Source organism: Clupea harengus, chromosome 2 (assembly GCF_900700415.2).
Source record: "Clupea harengus chromosome 2, Ch_v2.0.2, whole genome shotgun sequence".
NCBI classification, from domain to species: Eukaryota; Metazoa; Chordata; class Actinopteri; order Clupeiformes; family Clupeidae; genus Clupea; species Clupea harengus.
In genome coordinates, this window is record NC_045153.1 from 28,271,155 (window position 1) to 28,293,356 (window position 22,202).

A 22,202-nucleotide genomic window follows, 5' to 3' on the forward strand; every position below is an offset into this window, starting at 1 on the left:
AAACTGAATGGAATGAGTTGTACACTGCATGGCTATGTGAGGCTATGAGCTGGTGTGGTCAGTAATATATGGTATGTGGTAGTGTGTGTGTGAGACATGTATTTACATGTATGTATGTGAAAGTGCATATACATGGGTATATTTGTGGACGTGTGCGTGTGTGTATGTGTGTTTTATTTCTGTGGAAAACAAGGCAGTCAGAATGACTCTCCCTCACCCACTGAGCACCCGGCCCACTCTGTGCCCGCTGGGGAAGGTCTGCAGGCTGGGCTGGAAAAAGTGTGCAGGCTGCCTGCCTGTGGTGTGCCAGGCCTCTGCGGTGTGCAGCGCCCTCCTCTCGCCCCACTTCAGAGGCCTGCTCCCTGGGAGGAGGAGTGGGTGCACAGCCTCCAGGGCGTGGTCCCCAGACAGCCCCACAATGGGCCTCCACACACACACACACACACACACACACACACACACACACACACACACACACACACACACACACACACACACACACACACACACACACACACACACACACACACACACACACACACACACACACACACACACACACACACACAGCCGACAGCTGCTCATGTAACATCATAATCTCTGCCAGGAGCTACTGGGTGTTTCTCTCATGCCAACCAAAAAGCAGCCATCTTACCACAGCATGGCAACGAGAAATTCAGTCTGTGTGTATGTGTGTGTGTGTGTGTGTGTGTGTGTGTTTGTGTCTGTCTCTCTCTCGCTCTGTGTATATGTGTGTGTGTCTTCACATCTGCCCATTTGTGTATGTGTTTTTTTGTGGACCAAAGTTAATGTAAGCACGTCAGAATGGAAACATTCTGGGCTCGAGAGTGCTGCAATTTACTCTTTGTGTAGCGTGGATACTATTTCCCGAGAGTTTTCTCTCTCCCCCTTTCTCTCTTTTTCTCTCTTTCTCCATACACCCTATAGGATACATACCTTACTTCAACAATAAATGGAGCAGAAAACACATAACTTCTTTACACAGCATACACTGCACGAATCTGTATATCTTCCAAAATTTCATTTTGGCAACTCCATCTGCGAGAGAGTCTGTCAGCGCAACACTAATAGTTTGATGGCTCCCTCATTACAGTCGTTTGCTTGAGTCACCCTTTAGTGCAAACCGTTTGCAAACAAAGAGGCCGTTCTCACTGAGCCAGCCAATGCCCAGAAGAAACCCGCCAGAGCTTCAGCAGCTGAAACTAACGAAGGCCTGATCTTTATTTTATTCTCAGGGGAGAGCTGGGGGAGCATGAAACAGGGGAAACAGCAAATGCTCAATCAGTTGAAAATAGCAAAAGCAATTTCAAAGGAAGCCGAGGGATGGAGCCGTTCTGGCTCCTCTGAGGGGTAAATTGGAGACTATTTCTATTACTGTGACGTATCGTCTCAACAGGAGGGTCCGCTATGGTGAGGCAGGAAGTGTGACCTGGAACCTTCCAGAAGTGTTCTTTTACCCCTCATAAACAGGAGTTTCTCTCTCTCTCTTTCTCTTTTCTGGCCCCCTCTCTCTCTCTGTCTCTGTCTCTCTCTGTCTCTTTCTATTCTCATTGGTTCCACATTGAGTGGGGCAGTTACTCCTACTTTCACTCCCCTTGCATTGAAAGGGCTGCGGAGAGAGCTGCCAGAACACGGAGAGTACAAGTGAGGGAAGGAAAGCTGTTGAAAAGTCTGAAAAGGGGAGATACACAGAAAGTTCAAAAGCGGCAGAGGAGAGAGATGCGAAGACAAACGAGTAGCAGAATAAGGAGAACTTGTCAAGACGTCAAGGTAGCTTGTCAGGAACGTGAAGATGTAGGTGAGCAGAGGGGAGGTGTTGGCCTCCCTTCCTAAAGCCATTATAAACTATTGGTTTCTCTCCTCACTCAAACTTGAGTTCTCTCCCTCGCAGAGATCACTGGACTTCGCTGAAATGGCCAGGGATAAATATCCTCCCTCATTTGTGTTACAAAACGAAACAATCCAAACAAAGGATAAAGACTAACAAGGACCGTGGTCTTCAGGATCTGATACATCTAAATGAATTTGGCAAAAGGGAGCCGATTGGGGAAGCTTTGGCTAAGGAGATCTTGCGAGTAAAGCCATTGTGAAAAATAAATCACAAGAGGCCTAAATGCCTTGACTGAAAGGTTTACACACTCAGACATGCACATAGACACAAAGCACTCTTCATTATTTGCAATTAGTATCCAGGTCTAATCGATGGACATAAAATATGTGGTCTGAATTGGAAATCCACCCAGCTTGATGCTGGCTCTAGTGATGGAGCCTGACAAACAAACTGTCACAACAACAGCATGAATAGGATACTGCTTCATGAGTGGGGGTGGATGTTTGGCTGATATTGCAGTCGTGGGAGAACCACCGTGCCGAAAGCTGAATCACTGCTCGGTGACTCACGTGCCCTCCCCAAAACACTGAAAAAAAAAAAAACACGCGTTCCCAAAACTTAGTGCCTCCACGTCGTTTATTCTTTTGACACGTGCCCAAGAACATCATGCACAGACCACTGGCTCTGCCCCAACTTTAGTGCTCGCCACAGCCAACGGGAGGTTCCACCCACATTTTCGGCACTTTACAACCATGATGTCAGGGTGCGTGAACTTGTGAACATCACACGGAATCCAAGGCACAGCCCTCTGCTCCGTAAGTCGGTCGGAGGGCCGACGGTGCCGCCTCAGATCTCCTGGGCGTGTGTGTTCTTTTTACAACCGGGCGGGAGAAATCTCACAGCTTCTTTACGAGCTTGTGTGCAACTCAGGCATAAACAACTGCTCTCAATCACATACTCCCTACCAGGCTAATCAAGTCCCTGCTTTTTCAACACGTGGCCAACAAATGATCTAGACATCGTTGTTGCCGCCTATGTCTGCGTAGGCTTCTCAAACTCACATAACCACATTCTTCAGGCCGTATATAAGTAGAGAGCACCCCCCACGCACAGGAGAGGAAGATGAGCCCCTCAAGTGCCAATGGAGCTTTAATGAGTTTCACGAGATGTAAACACAGTCCGCCCCCTCTGAGAGGGGACCGAGTGGCCGCTAGCCTGCGAGAGGGAGGGAGGGAGGGAGGGAGGGACAGAGGGGGAGGAGTGGAGAGGTAAAAGTCCAGCGCTGGCTTGCAGTCCAACGTCTGCGCTTCATCTGCAGGGAGTCCACTGACAGCCGCTTCCCCCCCGCTGCTAAAACAAGACACAGGATGTATACATAACTGCAGCGCATTACAAACGACTTCCTCGGCACCGGCCATGAGTTGGAGCCGGGTACTCGGATTCGCCGCGGTGCGCCGCCTGCCCTGCACCCCTCGGGCGTGCCACATGCTGACTGCCTCCTTTCTCCTCTCCTCTCCTCTCATCCTCTCATCCTCTCATCCTCTCCCATCAGGGTTCGGCTGGAGGATCGCTTATACTCACTCAAGCCCCAAGCACTACATATTACAAACACACACACACACACACAAACGTACACTCCCTCATCAGATGCCTTCATTAGGCCTCTATCAGGCCCAGCGCCTTAATACCTTTGTTTAATTATTAAACTGCTTTGGGATTCAGAGGCCAGAGGCCTAAAGGAAATGAAAGACCCAGCAAGGAACAAAAGGCAGTGAGGAATTTAAAACGTCTTGTTGTGTTAAGCAGACTGCACTGATAAAAACTGATTCCAACAGCCAAGATTGCTTTCACATGTCACAGTAGCCCCGCCACCACCCCTCTCCCAAGCTCTCGACAGGGAGCGGCAACGCTGATATGTAACAGTCACAAAAAAAAACCTGTTTTTCTTTCCTTTCCTCCCGGGAGCAGAGTCCCATGGAAGAGTGGAGCTGCTGACTAACGCTTCCTGTGTGCAGCGGCTCTGCGGGGCTTGCTAAAGAGCCTCTTCTGAGGGGGAGCTGTGGGCGGCTCGAGGAGAGGAGAGGCTTCGTGCAAACTCTGTTTCCATGGTAACAGGAGGGAGTCCGTCTCTATGGCAACAACTAACAGCGCCAGGGCTTCGTGGAAAGTGATGAGGTGGGAGAGTGCGAGAGGGAAGAGAAAAAGAGCAAGACAATAAGAGCTGTGTGTGAGTTTGTGTGTGTGTGTACTTGTGTGTGTGTGTGTGTGTGTTGAGAGTACACACGTGGAGAGCCAGGTCTCTTGGGCACCGTATGGCTTATAGATGGTTCCAGCTGTGAGGCTCTGGACCCTTAGGGCTAGACTCCACTGTTGATCTACGGTTCTACAGCCGTCCTAAAAGCACTGGCCAGGATATCAGCAGAATAAATCAACAGCTACCAATGAAACTGGCCCTACTTTCCCCTATTTCTGTCACATGATGATAAACATTAGCTACACATCTACGCGAATACCGCTAACTCAGCTAATCAACGAGAAATGGCCAAAGCTACATGTGTTTCTTCCATTTCCATGTGATTAGGAAAGCCAGCCTTTCTGCACATGTGGTCACTGACATGCTGACATTTCCAGCCATGATTATCAGTCAGCATAACCACAACAGGCCCAACAGACTCTTCCTGCTAGAGATGGCTGACAGATTCTCACCTGCGGGTGACACCCATGACATTTATGGATCCCATGTGAGCCTACTGTGAGACCACCCCCACCCCCCCCACCTTCCCAACCCCCCGCGATTAAACCTGCAAGGCAAGCCGAGATCGACGAGACCCGTCACCTGGCAGAAAGCACGCAATGGGGCAGAAAGGTCAGGTATCCCTGGGAGACGGGAAACCTGACGCTGCGGTACATCAGTGGGAGTGACCCCAAGGCTTCACCTTTCCCAGGAGCAACAGGGAACTTTACCTGCTTTGCTCTGCTCTGCTCGCTCGCTAATGTCACCCATGAGAGGAGCCGGGTCAGCCACTACCACATCACAGCTACCCATGTGTGCTTCCTCATGAGACTCAAATAAAAAGAAGCTCTGAGATCAATATGGAGCTCAGCTTAATGCTAACAGGCTACAGGGCAAATGTTAGCTTGTGTTAGCCACGTGAACATCAGCCAAGAAAGCACAACAGACCACAGAGAAACATGCAGCTGAAGAACAATACAGATGTCTTTACCAGGTTTCAAGCAAAGATTGAGTTCTCTTTTAAGCTTTGCAGCAGAAGTTCCCAAGACAGATATGAATGAATGAATAAAAACATAAATAGCAGCTTCAGCAGGAAACGGAGAAACCCCACCAGTTCATTTCCGCCCTTTTCCTGGAAAGAGAAGCTCAGTCATCCATGGCAGGAGCCATGGAATCATTTTAGACAAGATCTTTAAAGCCATCGCTTCTCGTCCTTTGAGCAACCACTCCCATCACTCACTTCACGTGCGAGTTTCATTCAGGCCCGTCTGAAATGGCTGCTTTCCCACGGAAGACTGAACAGCGGCACAGTGAAGCCGTGGACTGCGCCCGCTCCCAGTGCCACCGCCGCAGTGTGACATCTTAAGTGATCCTGTCACATTCGATGCAGGCTGACGGTCGGGCAGGAGGGTGACACACTGCAGATGCGCAGGCACCACCGCATCCTCCAGAGCAGGCAGGAATGCAGATAATCTCAGTGGTAAACCGCACTAAGTCTATCTGGCTTTGTCCCTCTCTCTTTCTTTTTCTCTCTCTCTCTCTCTCCCTTTCTTTTTCTCTCATGCCCCATGTTTCCACACATACATCTTGGAGTCAGCTACCAAAATGACCCTCACTGGGATTTTCTTTCACCCTGCTTTCCTTGTTCCTTTCTTTCTATCAATTTCTCAGTTTCCCCTCTCTCTCACTCACTCTTTCTTTCTCTGCCTTGTGCTCTGGTGGGGGGTCAACGTATAGAACTCCACAGGGACCCTCACCACAGCAGTGATTGGTTCTAAGGCAGGTTGCCATGGACACCAAACAATCAAACCCTAGTGTGAGAGGAGACTCAGGGGGCTTGAGAGAAGGAATGAAGGGGAAAACAAAGCACACAACATACCAACTCACACACACACATACACCACAAACACACACACACACACACACACACAGAGATTCAGATCCATCTAATGTTGCGGTTGCCTTGCATTTCCAAGGCTATCCCCGGCATGCATTGTCAGCAGCAGTTAAATATAGGACCTGGCAAGACACAAACGCTTCTTTCTCAAGGATTTTTCCCCCTCTCCATCCCCGAGCTTGAGAACTGACATCAAGAGATGCATAAAAACATGCTTGGGTCAGCCACAACAGCCGATTGCTTTAACAAATCAAAAACAGAGGCAGCGCCTCTCGTTTGGCTACGTTAAATATATGACAGCTCGGAGCACGGGCCCAATTCGCTGACGCATAGAACAGTGTCGCTGGGCCACCCTGTATCGGGATAGACACTGGAGGGGAAGGTGGCTGCTGTGACTGCGCTCGCTCTAGGAGGGAAGATTAATACCCGGGGGTCTCTAGTTTAAGTAACACTGTCTTTTTTCACCCCCTCCCAACCGTTCCATCCTTAATCCTATAATTTCCTTTTGTGATGCGCGGGGGTTTTTCACGAATATTTAATCACGCAGGAGCCCTGGCTGTAATCCTGAGGAAAATCTACGTGTTCGGTTCTCTCAAGCTCACCTCTCAGATCTCTCTCAGACTCTCCCAAGAAGCTTCTGAGGTAATCCCATTTGATGAGGAGCCCCCTGCTTCATAAAGAGACCCAGACATGTAGAACCGAAAGAGAGAGAGAGAGAGAGAGAGAGAGAGAGAGAGAGGGAGAAAGAGAAAGAGTAGGAGAAGGGGTCTGGCACAGGGTGCCCTGGAGCCAGAGGGGTGCACTTAAAAGGGGTCCATAGGCAGGAGGCCCTCTCTAACAGATGGCCAGAGATTAATGTCCATATGAACAATAGCAGGGGTCATCACCCAGCCTTTAGGATCCCTGCCACCGCTGCCATTGGAGAACGACATTCAGAGATTTACAGCATGGCATTCAAAGAGACAGGTTCTTCCCACATTCCACGCTCAGTGGGAGAGGGCCATGGTAGCTCTGGCCAGGAGCTCCCTTGTTGTGAATGGGAAGGTCTTCCCAGCAGGGAAGCAGCACACACATCTGTGCAGAGCGACGAGGCTAATAGGGATCTGGATGGCATTACATATCATGCAGCTCGGACTGAATTGATTCTGGCTTATGAGCATCTGGCTAATACCCTGCCAGGGGGGAAGGGATCTGGTTTTTGTTTTTGTGAGCGTGTGTGGGGAGGGGGCACGCCTTTGTGACACTCTCTCAGTGGCATAGAGCAGGTGCCAGCTATGGAGATGCGTGAGGAACCTTTGACCAGGACTACTTGACATGAAAGAGGATGAGGTGAGAGATGCAGCAGAGAGAACGAGTGAGTGAGGGAGTGAGTGAGTGTGTGAGTGAGTGAGTGAGTGAGGGAGGAGTATAAAAGGAGAAAAGACAAAGACAGAAGGGCAAGATGATTGCAAAATGACTAGCATGCCCAGATCTCTGGTGTGGAAAGGGTTGAGGTGTTGGGAGTGAGGGTGCGAAGGGCAGGGAAGGGTGGGGAAGAGTTAAGTTGTTTGACATGGAGTCCCGCCACCATTCTGTCTCATTACGCAGTGAGAGCGAACCGGGAAAGGATGCGCACCCCAACAGCATTACGCAAGCCTCCGTGTGAAGGGGATAATGTGGCCCACTTAGCCAACAAGCAAACAAACAGCACCGCCGGCAGCGCTGGCTGGCTGGCTGGGCTGCCATGCATGAGCTCCCGGAGCAGGTCAGATGCAGCGGGGCTCGGGAGACTCGCTGCCCGAGGACGAGAGGGGAATATCTCATTGACTTAATGGTGTTGGTGCTGCAATGTTTTGAGGTTGCTGCGTGCACCATGGAATTTGCATAAGCTAGTCCAAACTTTGAAGTCATCAGGGCAGAGCGTGCAGATGCTAGGCTGCAAAACATGTTTGTCCTCATAGGGTTTTAGTTAAAAAAAAGGTGCATTAAGAGAACAAAGAATTTTGGCTTAGGCGGTCTACATGTTGTGCCTTGCGAAGAGCGATAGCCTTTGTCACAACTAAGCATTATCTTTGATGATAAATCAAGCGCTCATCTGACAGTAAATCAGAGATAAGCACCTCCTCTCCCCTGAACATGACATCATTGGCCTCCCATTTTTACTTTAACAGATGCACTTTTATAGACTGATCTAATCTTGTGTGTCTTGTCTGGAACCTGGTAGGAGACATGTTTTCTCCATTTCTCTGAAATGCAAAGGGCGTCTTGGCTGGTCTACGCTGCCAGCTGTGTGAGTGATGTCATAATGGTGTAACAGAGGCTGAATCGGATCATCATGTGAATGCTGGATGCTGGAGGTTCATCAAGCCCTGATCTCTTGCTGCCAGGGATCTCTATCTCAATCTCAGTCTCAGGACACAGACAGAACGCCATTTAATTGCACACTGAGATAGCTTATTACCCACAACCAAAACCTCGATGAGCATAAAAAAGATAACCGCCCCCCTTAATTGTTGATGGCGAACTGATATGTGCCATGTTTGCAGGACTCTTTGATATGGGGATGTGCTGTGTATCAAAAGTGAAACTTCAAAAGCACTTTCTGTAGCCTGACTCCCAGATTCCCAGAGAATGAAAGAAAATTAAACTGCAGCAGAGAGCAGCTTCCATGTGGAAAATAGATGCTCTTAAATGACCAAGCAGAAGCTATAGGCTTTCATGACTGTTCTGTATCTACATTACCACTCTACAGGAGAAAGCAGTGGACCCTGCAGGCCTGAAGGACATGACAAGAATGTTAGTGGCAAGCTGATGAGCGCACACTACCATGGGTGGTCTGTGGGTGTGATGGGAGCCCCTGAGCGATCACCCGGGAGACCCTGAGTTTCTCTCCCAGAAACTCCTGCGACCCATCCCTCAGCTCCACTGGCGTGGTCCAGCCCAGGGTGTCTGCACTGCTCTCTTGTTCCCATAATTAGTGCACGAAACATTAAGATGAAGGATGAAAGAATGAAGGAGCCTCCTCTGTTTTCTTCCCCTCCCTCTCTCCCTAAGTAAGGCCCAGGCACCCAGCCCTCTTCCTCTCACAGCCCCTGAGGTCTGATGGCTCCTGTCCCGGGCCGGGGTGTGATCCCACACCAGAGCAGAAGGCCTGGAGGCCGCCCAGCGCCTCACATCTGGGGCCGAGGCAGAGACCAGACCGCTGCCGCACACAGCCTAGCGGCACAGGTCCCCCTGTGGAGCGCACAGCAGTGAGACTGAAGCCGACGCTGGTGATAGATTAGGAATCGCTTTGTTTCTTATTCTTAATGCTTGTTCATGCTATATGTGTATGTTTACATTCACCTCTTCTGCACTATTTTTACTTTAACACAGAAAACAAGAAAATAGTAAACTGGACAATACATACTAATACACAAAAGTCTATTTATATGATGTATATATACAGTATGTAATATATATTATTAACATAGTATAAGTATATGATGTATACATCATGCGGAATTGATCTGTTGGTAGTTTAAACCTTTGGTTCTCTAAAGTAACCTTATTGAAAACGGATCATTCTCCAGTGAAAGCCCCTGATGTGGTGGCAGAGTTCATTATTAGTGACTGGGTTGAGGTGTTTGTGCTTCGTGACGAGCGCACACGGAACAAAAGGGAATGAGAGATGCTTTAGCAATAGCCATGAAAACAAAACCCAGTCACGATCTGTGGAGAGCCACACGCCCCCATCCACAGCCAATCTCCAGGGTCCAGCTGGCTGGCTTGGTAACGACACACATACACACACTTGTGCGGGCGCTCGGAGCTGAAGCAACCGCGGCCCACTCACTGCAGCCCACGCAAGAACACACACATACACACACATACACACACACACACACACACACACACACACACACACACACACACACACACACACCCCCTCTCCAGTACATCCATCAAGCCACCCACCCCCTCCTCTCAGGCCCTCCTACCGGCCACTTTGCACAGGATCAAGGTGTGCTGAAGAACAGTGGAAGGGGCTCTAATGGCTGCGTGAGTCATTCCTCCACCATAGCCACCTACGGGCGCCATCCCACACACAGCCGTAGGCACACACACACACACACACACACACACACAATATACACACATGTGTGGGAATACATCCACACACAGATCCTTCCCTAGCATCTTACTGTGTCAAAACAAATGTATTCACATACATACAGAATACCAACACACACACACACACACACACCACTGATGTATAATTCAATAAGTCTATAAGCCCATTTTAAAATGAGTAAGTTTGTTATGTAGGCAATATCCCCACCTAACATGAACACCCTCACACAACACACTGCCTCTGCCTCTGCCTCTGCCTCTGCCTCTGCCTCTGCCTCTGCCTCTGCCTCTGCGCACTACAGTCCTCTCTGAGTCTCTCCGACTCATACCTTACTGGAGGTACTGAGGTACAGACATACTGGAGGTTGGACTAGCTCTCAGTAATTTGGTCCGTTATGCAAGCTGATCGACTTTTTCATTTCCGACTGTTCCTATTTTTCTTTTTGTGCATAATTAGTGGAGAAGAGTTTTTTTTTACCTCGTTCTCTTGGCTCACAATAGCCTACAATAAGGAGAGGGAATAATAACACCAGCCGCCATAATCATGTGGGAGTTAAGATGGAGGAAAGAGCGAGAGAAAGGAGAGGAGGACACAGAGGCCAGGCATAATTTGTTCAAGAGATGCTTTAAGGACTGGCACCTCCAGGAGTCGGCAAAACTGGGTAGTGAGTGACATAAGCTGCCAATCTGCCAGAGCAAACTGGCAGCACCTCCTAGCCCCCTGCAGTGAGGAGGCAGGTCTACCATGTCTGCCTGCTCTCCTTGACTCAGGGGAAGCCGGAGTAGAACACGCGGATGCCTCTTCCACTGTTGACAAGGGTGTTGATGGCTTCCAATGTTTACAGGGGTGTTGATGGCATTCTTGTACTGTGTGAGAAAGTATTTGACATGTTCTTACTTCTACTGTTACTAGACCTGGAGGATCGAAGTCTGGGAGTAATCCCTTCAAAATACCCCAATTCAGTGTTCAGTGTAAAATACTGTAGTGAGAAAATCTTTACACACCTACACATTTTTGCCTTCTTATTGTGCTACATGTATACTACATGTCCACTGTAAAGGGAAAAAAATGACCCATGGAAAGGCCACCCCTGTGACCTGGGCCGGGATAAGGGGTCATGTGCTGGGTCACACCGTAGGAAGAAGAACTGCAGAAGAAAAGTGTGACAAGGGCCACTGGGCCAGCCTCTGAACTCTCTCAGCCCTCCACATTACTTCCACATGGGTTGAGCTCAGAAGAGGAGCTTTTGTGTGCGCGCCTCGCTCTTCATTGCCCTCACAATCGCCACGCAACCGTTTCCATGGCAGGGGTTGCCTTGGTGAGCGAGAGCCGGCGTTTCCAAGCATTAGTGTGTGCCCCAGTCAGGCTCGGATAGACGCTGGTATTCCTGCTCTGACCTCTATCGGCTCCAATCAAATGCATGAGGGAGATAACATGACACACTGTCATGTGGAACTCAAGCAGCTTCTCCAACCCCCACGCTGGGAAAACAACACTGCGTGGGAGAATCTAACACTGTTATCGGTGCTCTCTTCCTGCCAATAACATGCAATCATGCCATTATGTGTGCCTCCTTGTTATCTGTGAGGAGTCCACATGGCATGAGATTCTGGAATGCTCTATACCTACCTCTTTACCTAGAATACACAACATTTAAATGTTCTCATCCCAAGTTGTATTTTATAACAGATCCCTGAACTATGTGCAATTTACAGCAAAAAAAAAGCATTAGCCAACAGGCTACAGAACATGTTACGATGGGATAATAGGAATAACCGGCAAACATCGTCACACCAATTAGGCCAAACTGGGCTCTGGGGTACACCAGCTCTCTATTCATTCCACTGAACACTGCAGGGCTTTTTTATCAGTCCAGAATGTTCTTTAAGAGCTGCTGAGGGCCGTCATATAGGCCATATTGGCCACTTTACCTTGTCAGCATGAGGTTGCGCCCTTCACTGGCAGGATGTTATAAAGGCCTCCATGCTCCCGTGTTCCAGTAGGGGGGAGGCAGGGGGAGCAGCCCAGTCAACAGGGCCTCATTACGGGAGATGTTTTCTGTTTCAGGGCCCTCCCTCTCACTCCCTCCACTGCATGCCACACGGTTTATTCTGAAGGTGATGTTTTAAGACTGACCGACAATGCCACTCTCCCAAAATAAGGGCTGGATTGAAGCCCAGACCTTTGCAAATACAAACCTACACACACAGTTTAAAGCACAAATACACACACACACACTCACACACACTCACACACACTCACACCACGCACACACACACACACACACAAACACAACATTACGTCAGACTTCTGCAGAGGGGAAAGTATCATTCAGCCTGTTGAGGCTGGGAGGCTGCTACTTGGAAATGGCAGGGAGAGTCTGGATTAGGGACACGTCACAATGACAGGTTATATAAACCAGCAGCACACATGTAACCTGCTGTCAGGAACTCACACATTACAGGCAGGCATCCTTTACCTCGAGTAAACTTCAGCGAACCTGGTCTGAAAACATGCCCTGCATACACACACACACACCACAAATACAAACACACAAAAACACAGATAATGGCCTACAAACCTTAAGAAATTCTGCATCACTCACACATACAAACACACACACAGACACACACAAACACAGACACACACACACACATACAAACACACACAGACGCAGACACACACACTGTCTCTGTTCATTAGTGTGTCTTATGGCTGCCCTGCTGACTTAAGCACCGTTAATACCTATCAGTTGAGCACAGGGTGACACGTCACATGGTCCAGCAGAGGATCTAGAAGGGATTGATAGATTAAACAGTAGCCAAGATAGTACAAACACAGGTGGCCTCCCAAGCTGGGATGGTCCATATGAAATACCTATCACAGCCCTAGTCTACCAGCCCAGGCTGTCAGTTTTGCCAAATCAGTATTTATACACAATCTGGTCAATATGGACACCAGACAGAATGTCCTAGTATAATTGAACAGCCCGTGTCATCACGAGTGGGGAATGCCCATTGATATTGTGCTGTGTGCTCTGTCAATGGACTGGCCTGCCACAGAGTGAACGGAAGGGGTCCTGATAAACCAGGACTGGACAATGATTACTCCAACATTGATTAGCTGACATGGCAATGGATCTAGCACACGGCCCAGTCCAGAGATACAGCACTAATTTCACAGTTGTCTTTGAGTTAAGATTTAGACCCCCGTGATAATGACGGAGTCAGAAAGAAAGAGCAACACTTGAAGCTCATTTGCTGGGGGGAGCAGTAAACCTGCATTGCAACACAGTCAAAGCAGAGTTTGGGGGGAATTGTTGCACGGCAAGGCTGTCTCTGATGCCTTAGGGGAGCGTAGTCATGTAACCGTCACTCAGCCTTTAGATTGTGTATCATTTGTGTGACTGTGGTGGAAAAATGTGGGCACGAGCAAATCCCAGAGGACGGTTTCTGTGTCCGATCTATTTTCATAATCATACTGTTTGAAGCGCACAGACAAGAATAGCAGAGTGCGGTTACAGACGCCAAGTCATCTAGGGACTGGGTGGTTTAACTTCCACTCAAAAAGCCCAATAAATGTGATGCACTACAGAGGTGGGGCAGAGAGACTCACTATACAAACAACTAATTCATAGACACACACCACTAAATGACTTCACCATAAGTGTCCATAAGATAATAGTATCATCTTAGGAATGGGCACCCGATATAGCAAAGCTGGTCATGCACTCTAGGCAAGCTCTTGAATGAGCTTCCTTGGCTTCCCTCCACTGGCCACACAGGACCACTTGGCAGGACTGTGGTGGTGGAGGAGGATGGGGTCGGGGTGAGCTGGGATGGGTGCATGAGGTAAGCTGGGGGGTTAGGTATTGGCAGAGATTAGACCCCTCAGGCGGCTTCAGCGAATCTTCTCACTGACGGCCTGTAATGGAGTCTAATCAGGCTTGAAGTCTGCACACAAGAGCCTGGGGCTGTACATACCTACACACACATAAAAACATAACCCTACCCCTGAACTTCCGTGAGGCTCACAACCCAAATGACGGCTTTTCGAAATGTTACTGCAAACTCCCTTGTGCCGGTGCCAGACAGACTCCATCCAGCACAGGGGCCAGTTCGCTGGGGCAGGAAGTTCCATGTTTTCAACCGTGCACCGAGAACAGTGAGGTCATTGTGCTCACGGCCCTCTCCATGCTACTGCCTTATGGCTCCTCCCATATTAGAAGTCCCCCTTTTTAGCCCCCCAAAGATACACAAATACACAGGCCTGCTGCAACCTCTCCAGTAACCTCTCTCACAGCCCATGGCGAGTCCCACTGAAGGCCATTCAAAGGCACAGACCCCTTCTTCCTTCTAATTAAAGTGCATTCGCATGGAACCCAAAGCCTTGCAGAAGGAGAAAGCCCCACCCATGGTGCCCACATCCATACCTAGTGGAGACACAGCACTTTTACAGAGATCGTGTCACAGTTGTAGGAGAGTGCATCCTCAAGGCTCAATGCTGTGTTCCCAGAGCCAATGCTGTGTTCCAGAGCCAGCTCCGTTCCCATTTCCCTGCCCCTTCCATTCTACTCCTTCACTTCAAACGCTGTCAGAGGGGGAGCTCAGACTGAACGTCTCTGCCCAGATCGAGGTCACGTCACTGTGATTAGAGCAACCTCAGCCTGAGCCTCGGCTGAACATGACGCCACCCGACCACAGCCTGCCTCCACTAGGCCAACCCCTGCCACTTAAACACCGTTCCGAGTGGTTAACTCCAAAGACCAGCGCTCTGGCATGCATCATCAACACAAAATGAATCCATCAAACGCCTCCGAAAACAAGTACATCACGTCACGTTTCAAAGGTATGTGGGTGAGACTCTGTGACTGACAGCTTTATCGTGTCCCTGAATGACGGAGGAAAGAGTTCCACGTGAAGGGCCTGCATTACTCAAAGCCAGCATGTAGGCATGCAGACACCAACAGTAGATGTATGCAGATACTACAGGCTACCAGATCCCTATCTGCCTCCCAGGCTCCTAAGGGAGGCTTTTCAAAGCGGCAGCCTCAAAGCTCCATCCAGCCTCGCCCTGTCAAGTCCAGACTCCAACCCAGTCAAGCGAGACGCCTGTCAGGCCGGGAGGTTGGCCCAGCAGCTCCATCGATCCGACCCGGTCACATAATCACGGTTCATTCCCCTGTCATTAGGCATACATTAGTCCCATACCTGCACCCCGTCAGTGTTTACACCAAATGAAAATCAATAGCTAAAATATGACAAGATCTGTGATTAGGTTCAAGGTTGTGCTGCATCTGACTTGATCCCTTGTTTAGTACTGGGAGCGTTTGTCCTCCTAGCTTTTATGGGTATTGTGCTGGGCAGGAACAGCACTAAAATGGAGGATGACCTTAGCAGACAAATGAGCGCTTAGCATTCACCACTGAAACTCTCTGTGTTCTCTGCTACGGGGTTTTATGCAATAAGCAATAACCACCTTACAGTGCACAAGAGACCCACGGAGGGGCGAGAGCCACTGCTGCAGTACTGCCTCTTCAGGGCACAAGAATGAAATGGCGAACCGTAATATATCAATGTACTCATTATCATGAAAGAGGGTGATTGGGATATGCTCGTGAGGGAGGTTGCCTGCAGTCATTATTTTCTTTTTTAGTGCACAAAATTGATAACATTGAGTGATCTCTTCCCATTAGGACACCATATCAAAGCTCACGTCTGACGACTCACATCTAAATGAGAATTGCTAAATGACTCAGCAATGTTTCTAAATAGAATATCCTGTGTGTGTGTGTGAGAGTGAGTGTGTGTGTGTGTGTGTGTGTGTGTTTGAGAGTGAGTGTGTGTGTGTGTGTGTGTGTGTGTGTGTGTGTGTGTGTGAGTGCGTGTGTGTTTGCCTTAGGCTACTGACAGAAATCAGGGGAGAAAGAGACAGAGGTGCCTGTCTGAACATTTCTCAAATCTGTATGACAACAGTTTCTCGTTAAGAAAATACAAATGGCATGCTTGTGTCTAGGGGAGGTTGTGTAGTTTTCCCCCCGCACAATCTCAGAATCTGCGCCGCCTGAGCTCTCCGTGGTGAATTAAACTTTTTTCTGCTGTGCTGCTGTCAGCGACTTCATGAATAACCCTCGGGCCATGCCTGCATGCTTGAAATGAATGACTGGGTTTGGTGCGAAGGGAGAATGTATAATGAGGAGAGGTTATCACTAACGCCATGCAGGTCTTTTAGAGCGGAGAGACTAGTGTTTCTTGCAGCAGTGTTGGGAAGAACTGATGGCTGAACATAATTCGAAGTCCTGGCAGCATTCTTCAGGTTTCATTGATGTAACTGATAACCTACCCTGGATAGAGTTTATAATTTTACATTCCTTCCTGTTTCTATTTGCACTGCAGCACAGACGATAGCCGCCTGTTTAGCGAGAGCTAGAGCCTACGATATCCAAACGGGAACGCAGACGGAACAACTTTATAAATTCGTTCAGTTGATCTATTTACGGTTTATTCCGGATAAGAAAAACCTGAGCCTATTTTAAGTTCAACACAAAGGATGTTAGCCGGGGTGCTATTGGGGTAGCCTATTTCAGCACCATAGCGCTGGACCTGAAAACGCAGCGTCCCCCCTTCGGCACGCCGCAGTATAGGCTATAACAACCTACACTTCTCTCCTCTTTTTCAACAAGTCCATCAAGTAGTCACACTGACAGTGTAGACCTTATCGTCAAGACGGTTATTATTAATTCGATGTAGGCTACGTCCATTTACATGGGGTCTGTTCAATAGTTCAGCTGCAAATTACAACTGCATTGTCGACGTGCAGAGCCTAGGCTGCATTCTTTTCTGTGGAGGACATTTCACTGAAAGAAAATATGCTTTGGGGCAACTGGAAAACTCATAGCCTAAATGAAAAGTCACTCTGAATCAAGAAAATAGGTTTGCCTATGAAGACATTATTCATTCACGCTGCCATGCACTGTCAATATTCCACCACACAGCAGAACAATGCGTCCTTTCTTTTAAACTGAACCGAGGATTAGCTATTCTATTAAATCACATATGCCACAAAACATGCGTTCACGGGGAATAAATAAATCTTGTATTATCTAAAAACAACTGACCATTTTCCCCTTACATTATGGCTTTCCATCAAATAAATAAATATTTAGCTTACCTGTGCGGCGCAACCAGTCTTCTGCAGACTACCTCACAGAGTTCAGTGACTGACCGAGGAGTCCTAGGCTGCCTTAACCACGCCCCCGAGCTCCAAATACCGTAAATAACTCAGTGGAAGAGCGTCCGTCACAAAACACTGAAGAAAGAAAGAAAAGAGAAAAATCCAACTTCTATGTCGCTGAAATATCATACATGACGCTTGGTTACGAGACAATGCAGGATACTAGGTCTATATAATTTGAAATGTTCGATCTCCCATTTAAAGAAGGGTTCTGAAGGCCTATGCAAATCTCAAGGGTCCATATCACTATAGCTGCAGGCACAGCTCATTCTGAATGTCTTAGGGAGATACATCCTGCGTGTTTGTGTGTGTGTGTGTGTGTGTGTGTGGACGTGAGTGGTGGAGCCAGGCACAGCACAGTTGGCTCTGGAAGCTCCAGCAGTCAGACACCAGACACAACATTGGGGAGAGGAAGCCGATAGACTGCCTCATCATCAGCGTTCACAAGTACTTCATTAGTGGCAGCACCACACAGCTGCATCACACACTCCGCCATGCCTCAGAGTCACAAACAACCTTGCCTGGTAGGACATCTGATCCAGATAATTCCCCTTGTCCTGTGCATTCACTGCAAGTTCCTCCAAGGACCGGTAGGCAACTCATGATGGTGCTGGTAAACTCATCCCTCGTCATGCGGCTGATCTTATTCATCGACAACGATTGCACTGAACCCTGCCCTCTCTGCCAAGGGACGTCACTGATGACCTTCAGGTAGCACAATCACCATGCTTTACTGGCTGATTACCATATGCAATTCAGCAGAGAGAGGATGGCTGAGGAAAGGAGAGAGAGAGAGAGAGAGAGAGAGAGAGAGAGAGAGAGAGAGAGAGAGAGAGAGAGCGACAGAGAGCTGGAGTAGATCATAGAATCTGCAGTCTGCCAAGCTACAGTGCATGCCCCTCCTTCCAACCCAACTCATTCATTGCTTCTGTGCCTTTAGAGATGGAGTCAGGTGGGTGTGGGGAAGCAGGAATTAAAAATGAGTAACAATCAGTACCTCCCTAGGGACGAGGGCAAGGCGAAAGCACAGAGCTGAGAGAGAATGTTCCCATTGAAACCTGAGGGCTCAGGATGAATTGCACTTTCCACTAAAAGATTCTAAGTACAAGTCAATGGGAAATTATTTCTCCTGAACATTCAGCAACCCATTCTGTCATTTCAGTTGGATGGCAGTGATCCCATGGGAGAGTCTGCAGTTCAATTAATCTTTCTAGGGCACAAAGGAAGCAGAGACAATCCATTTTTACCATCTGGACAGAAGGTGGACTATTTCTTTTATATCTTTAGTAAGATTTAAAAAATTATTATGTTAATCTATTTAAAAATGTAGCCCTCCAATACCTTAACATGACAAAGGCTATATCTTTGAGGAATGAGGTTTGTAATGAAATTAGACTGTTTGTAAGCTCAAATTGCCTCAGTGTACTGTAAATAGCTTTGGCGCTACTTTCGGGAGCATTACCGCATCACTGATTCACATCTGAATGTGGGAGAGACAGAGGTAGTCACATTTGACTGAACAAGCGTCCCAGCTCCCAGAGAGCTGATCGATATCAGTATAGTGGTGTGGTGTCAGGAGCAGTTCACACTTTAATGGTCACAAGCTCACAGAGAGGGAACGTCAGCTGGTCCAGCCCCAGTTTACACCCTTACATCAGTGTTTGACCAGCACAGAGAGTTAGATCGTACGGCCACGTCTCCTTCGCCCTTTGCCAATGTGGCGGGGTGCTGATCAGACATCTCCTGGCCACTGCTGCGAGGGCAGAAGGGCAGAAGGGCAGCCGTCTCCTCTGGCCTGTGGGGAGGCTGGGCTAATGAAGGAGGAAGCCGGCTCGTTAGACGCCGCCAATGCCTCTCGGCCTCTCATGCGCTCCAGAGATGATGGGGATGATAACCTTGACCGCTGATGCGCTCGTCTGCAAACGACCCGTCTCTGTTGGTGGCTGGCAGGGTGAGTTTAAAGGCCCAATTAATTGATGAGGTAATCAGACACATATACAAATACCTCAGTCACTCACAGACACATCAAAGGGCATCAGCCAATGCAAATTAATCCTGCGTGCCATTGTGTGTGTGTGTGTGTGTGTGTGTGTGACAGTGTTTTCTATTGATCAATTATTTTCAAGGATGAATGACGCCAGTGCAATAACGACCCATCCTACAATGTTTGTCTGAAACATGTTGGACACCACTGAAATTTAGCATTTAAACACAAATTGAGACGTTCAAACAATAAAGAGTACATGGGTTGAACAGGTTGAACACAAAGGGTTGATAGATACTGATAGCAAAAATGTGCTTGGCCAATCTAGCATACTAGTTTATCATGTATGCTGCATGTGGTTGTGCCCCCATAACTCAGATGTGTGATAATAGCACAACAGAGCCCTCTGCTGGGCAAGTCTGGCCTAACTTCAGCTAGACTGAAGACAGAGATGCTTCACCTATTACTTTCGTGGCTGTCCACACTCCATTCTATTCACACATCATTTCAAGACCATAACTCTTTGTGTTCACGAAAGACAACTACACACCCAGAGAGGCAACCCCACTGGTCTGGCCACTGCATCACCCAAGCGTGTGTCAGCCACGGGTGGTGGTAAGAAAGGTCAAATGGCCATTGTCAGGATGAAGACAATATTCTGGGTGTCTAGAAAAGTGCCATGTACATGTAGCTGTAAAGATTCATTCATTTCATCAGCATGACTGTTGAGGTATGAAGCTAGTAGTAATGGTACGGTCCATTAGTGCCATAGACAGGAGCCAAAAACTATTTTCTTGTGATGATCAGCATTTACTTCGAACATACTGACATTAACCATGTTACAGTGACACACCGAAGACTTTGTAAATGAGAGAACATCACTTACACATGTAGAACATTGCTTTCAAACATTAAAAACATTACAACTGAAATCTGCTTTACGGACTGGTATCTAATGCATGTTCATGTTTAGATACAAATGGTCCACATGTCAACATGCATGCTCACACACACACACTCACACAAATGTTATCACACATATAAATAAATAAATACTTTACAATAAAACCCAGAACGCTTAGATTTTATACTGCAATAACTTTAAAAGAAATGTTAACAGTGAACTAGCACAGTCCAGTTTCTGAACTTTTTTTTCCCAATATACAATATAATGATACAAATACCTCTAGTTGTAGTGTAATGAAGACTACATAAACAAAACAACAAATGAAATAAACAAACAAAAACTCTCTGTGGAATAAATATGTGAAGGACAGTTTGAAATTGAAAAAAAACTTCTGAAAAGAGGAGATTCAATAAAGACCTGTACTTGCAGATGGACACTCTTGTATTGTGCAAGAAGTCCACATCTGTCAAAAAAACACATGTGGCCAAACACAGCAAGAGTACACTCTGAAAGACGGGTGACGATAAAAACACACACGTGCTGCACAGCAACACACTGTGGCCTGACAAAGTCACAAGGCATCCAGTACCGGCCTTCTTAGCCCCTGAGGGTCGGGTCCAATTCTGACACCAGGCTGGTCGGACCAGACTTCAACATAGTGGGACCAGTTCACAGGTCTCAGTCAGGTCCCGCTGACCCTTCCTGGGTTTAATGTCCTTTCCTGTGGGCTCTGGTAACCTCTGGGCTGCTGGGAGTTCTGGAGAGAGCAGACAACATCCGCAACATCAGCACAGGCACATGGGGAAGGAGAAGCCAGACAGGGGGGCTGGTGTGGATTGTGTCTGGAAAGGGGATTAACTACAGACATCTAAACCATTACACGCGGATGTACACAATGCATACCACACACCAGATGCTCTCCAGATATAATCCTCTGCAATAAGGATTTGATTAAAGCCTGATGTATTTGTATCAAGTAGCATTACACAAAGAAAAATGAAGAAAAAATAAACCGCTTTGGTGATCACATGATTCAAGTGGGCGGCCCAGAGGGGCTGTGTACCTGTGCTGGGTTCAGGACGCCATGGCAACCTCAGACGTCAGCTGTGCAGTCTGGGAGTCTTCCATGTGCGCTTCCTCCTACGTCCACTGGAGGGCGCTGTGGGGCCAGCCAGCTCAGAGCCGCTGTAGCTTCCAGTGGAGTTGCTGCCCTCCCCCTCCGACCAGGCCGTGGCCAGCGGCTCCTCCTCTTCTTCTTCACCATCAGACCCCAGAGCCTCCTCTTCTTCCCCAATGAGTGGGAACGCACGCTTCTCCCATGGGAGTTTAGGCTGGCTCGAGAGAGATAGGAGAGAGGGAGGGAAAGAAAGGTTGTGAGCCGAGAGACATACACACTAACACACCCGCACACAAACACAACATAGTCACAAACATGCACTCGTTAATTCCACCCACCCACCCACACACACACCCACTATGTTGTGTTTGTGTGTGTGTCTGTGTGTGTGTGTGTGTTTGTGTGGGTGCAATTAACGAGTGCATGTTTGACGAGTGCATGTTTGGTAAAACCCACACAAACACACACACACACAAACACAACATAGTCACAAACACCCACACACACACCCACACACACACACACACACAGACACCCACACAAACACACACACACACACACACACACAGAGAAGATCTGAATGTCAGTAATATATCTTACATTACTGTGCCAGACCATTAACCTTGCGTGTTCCAAGGACCAAGGCTTTTGGAGTTAAATCCAAACAGCCTTCTAAGAGTGGCTTCAGAGGCAGTGTAATCACAGAGCCATGCTCAGAGCGTGTTCTCCCTGACCTTCACTTTCTCACCGCTCTCACAGCTCCACTCCTCACAGGGAGAGAGAGGAGAGAGAGAAGAGTGAGAGAGAAGAAAGGGGGGACAACAGAGACAGAGAGAAATGGAGGGAAAGAAGAGTAGGGATGAGAGAGTGTGTGTGTGTTTGTATG

At 48.2% G+C, this 22,202-nt stretch overlaps 2 protein-coding genes across 16 annotated transcripts in view; both read right to left on the reverse strand.

Annotated features, from left to right (window-relative positions):
- The window catches only part of map2 (microtubule-associated protein 2), a 79,917-nt gene extending 62,557 nt beyond the window's left edge, over positions 1-17,360 (reverse strand). For 5 of the 15 annotated variants that reach the window (XM_031559699.2, XM_031559704.2, XM_031559721.2 and 2 more), the window contains exon 1: positions 17,246-17,360. The gene's annotated coding sequence lies outside the window, so the exon portion shown is untranslated. The remainder of the gene's footprint in view (positions 1-17,245) is intronic. The other 10 variants (XM_031559772.1, XM_031559745.1, XM_031559752.1 and 7 more) reach the window with 5 other exon arrangements.
- A 2,721-nt stretch (positions 17,361-20,081) lies between these two features.
- LOC105907909 (KAT8 regulatory NSL complex subunit 1-like) overlaps positions 20,082-22,202 on the reverse strand; it is a 4,457-nt gene continuing 2,336 nt past the window's right edge. Inside the window, exons 3-4 of the mRNA XM_031559812.2 lie at positions 21,263-21,530; positions 20,082-20,956 (exon numbers count right to left, since the gene is read on the reverse strand). Coding sequence (XP_031415672.2) covers positions 21,300-21,530 — 231 coding nt within the window. The 3' untranslated portion in view covers positions 20,082-20,956; positions 21,263-21,299. The remainder of the gene's footprint in view (positions 20,957-21,262; positions 21,531-22,202) is intronic.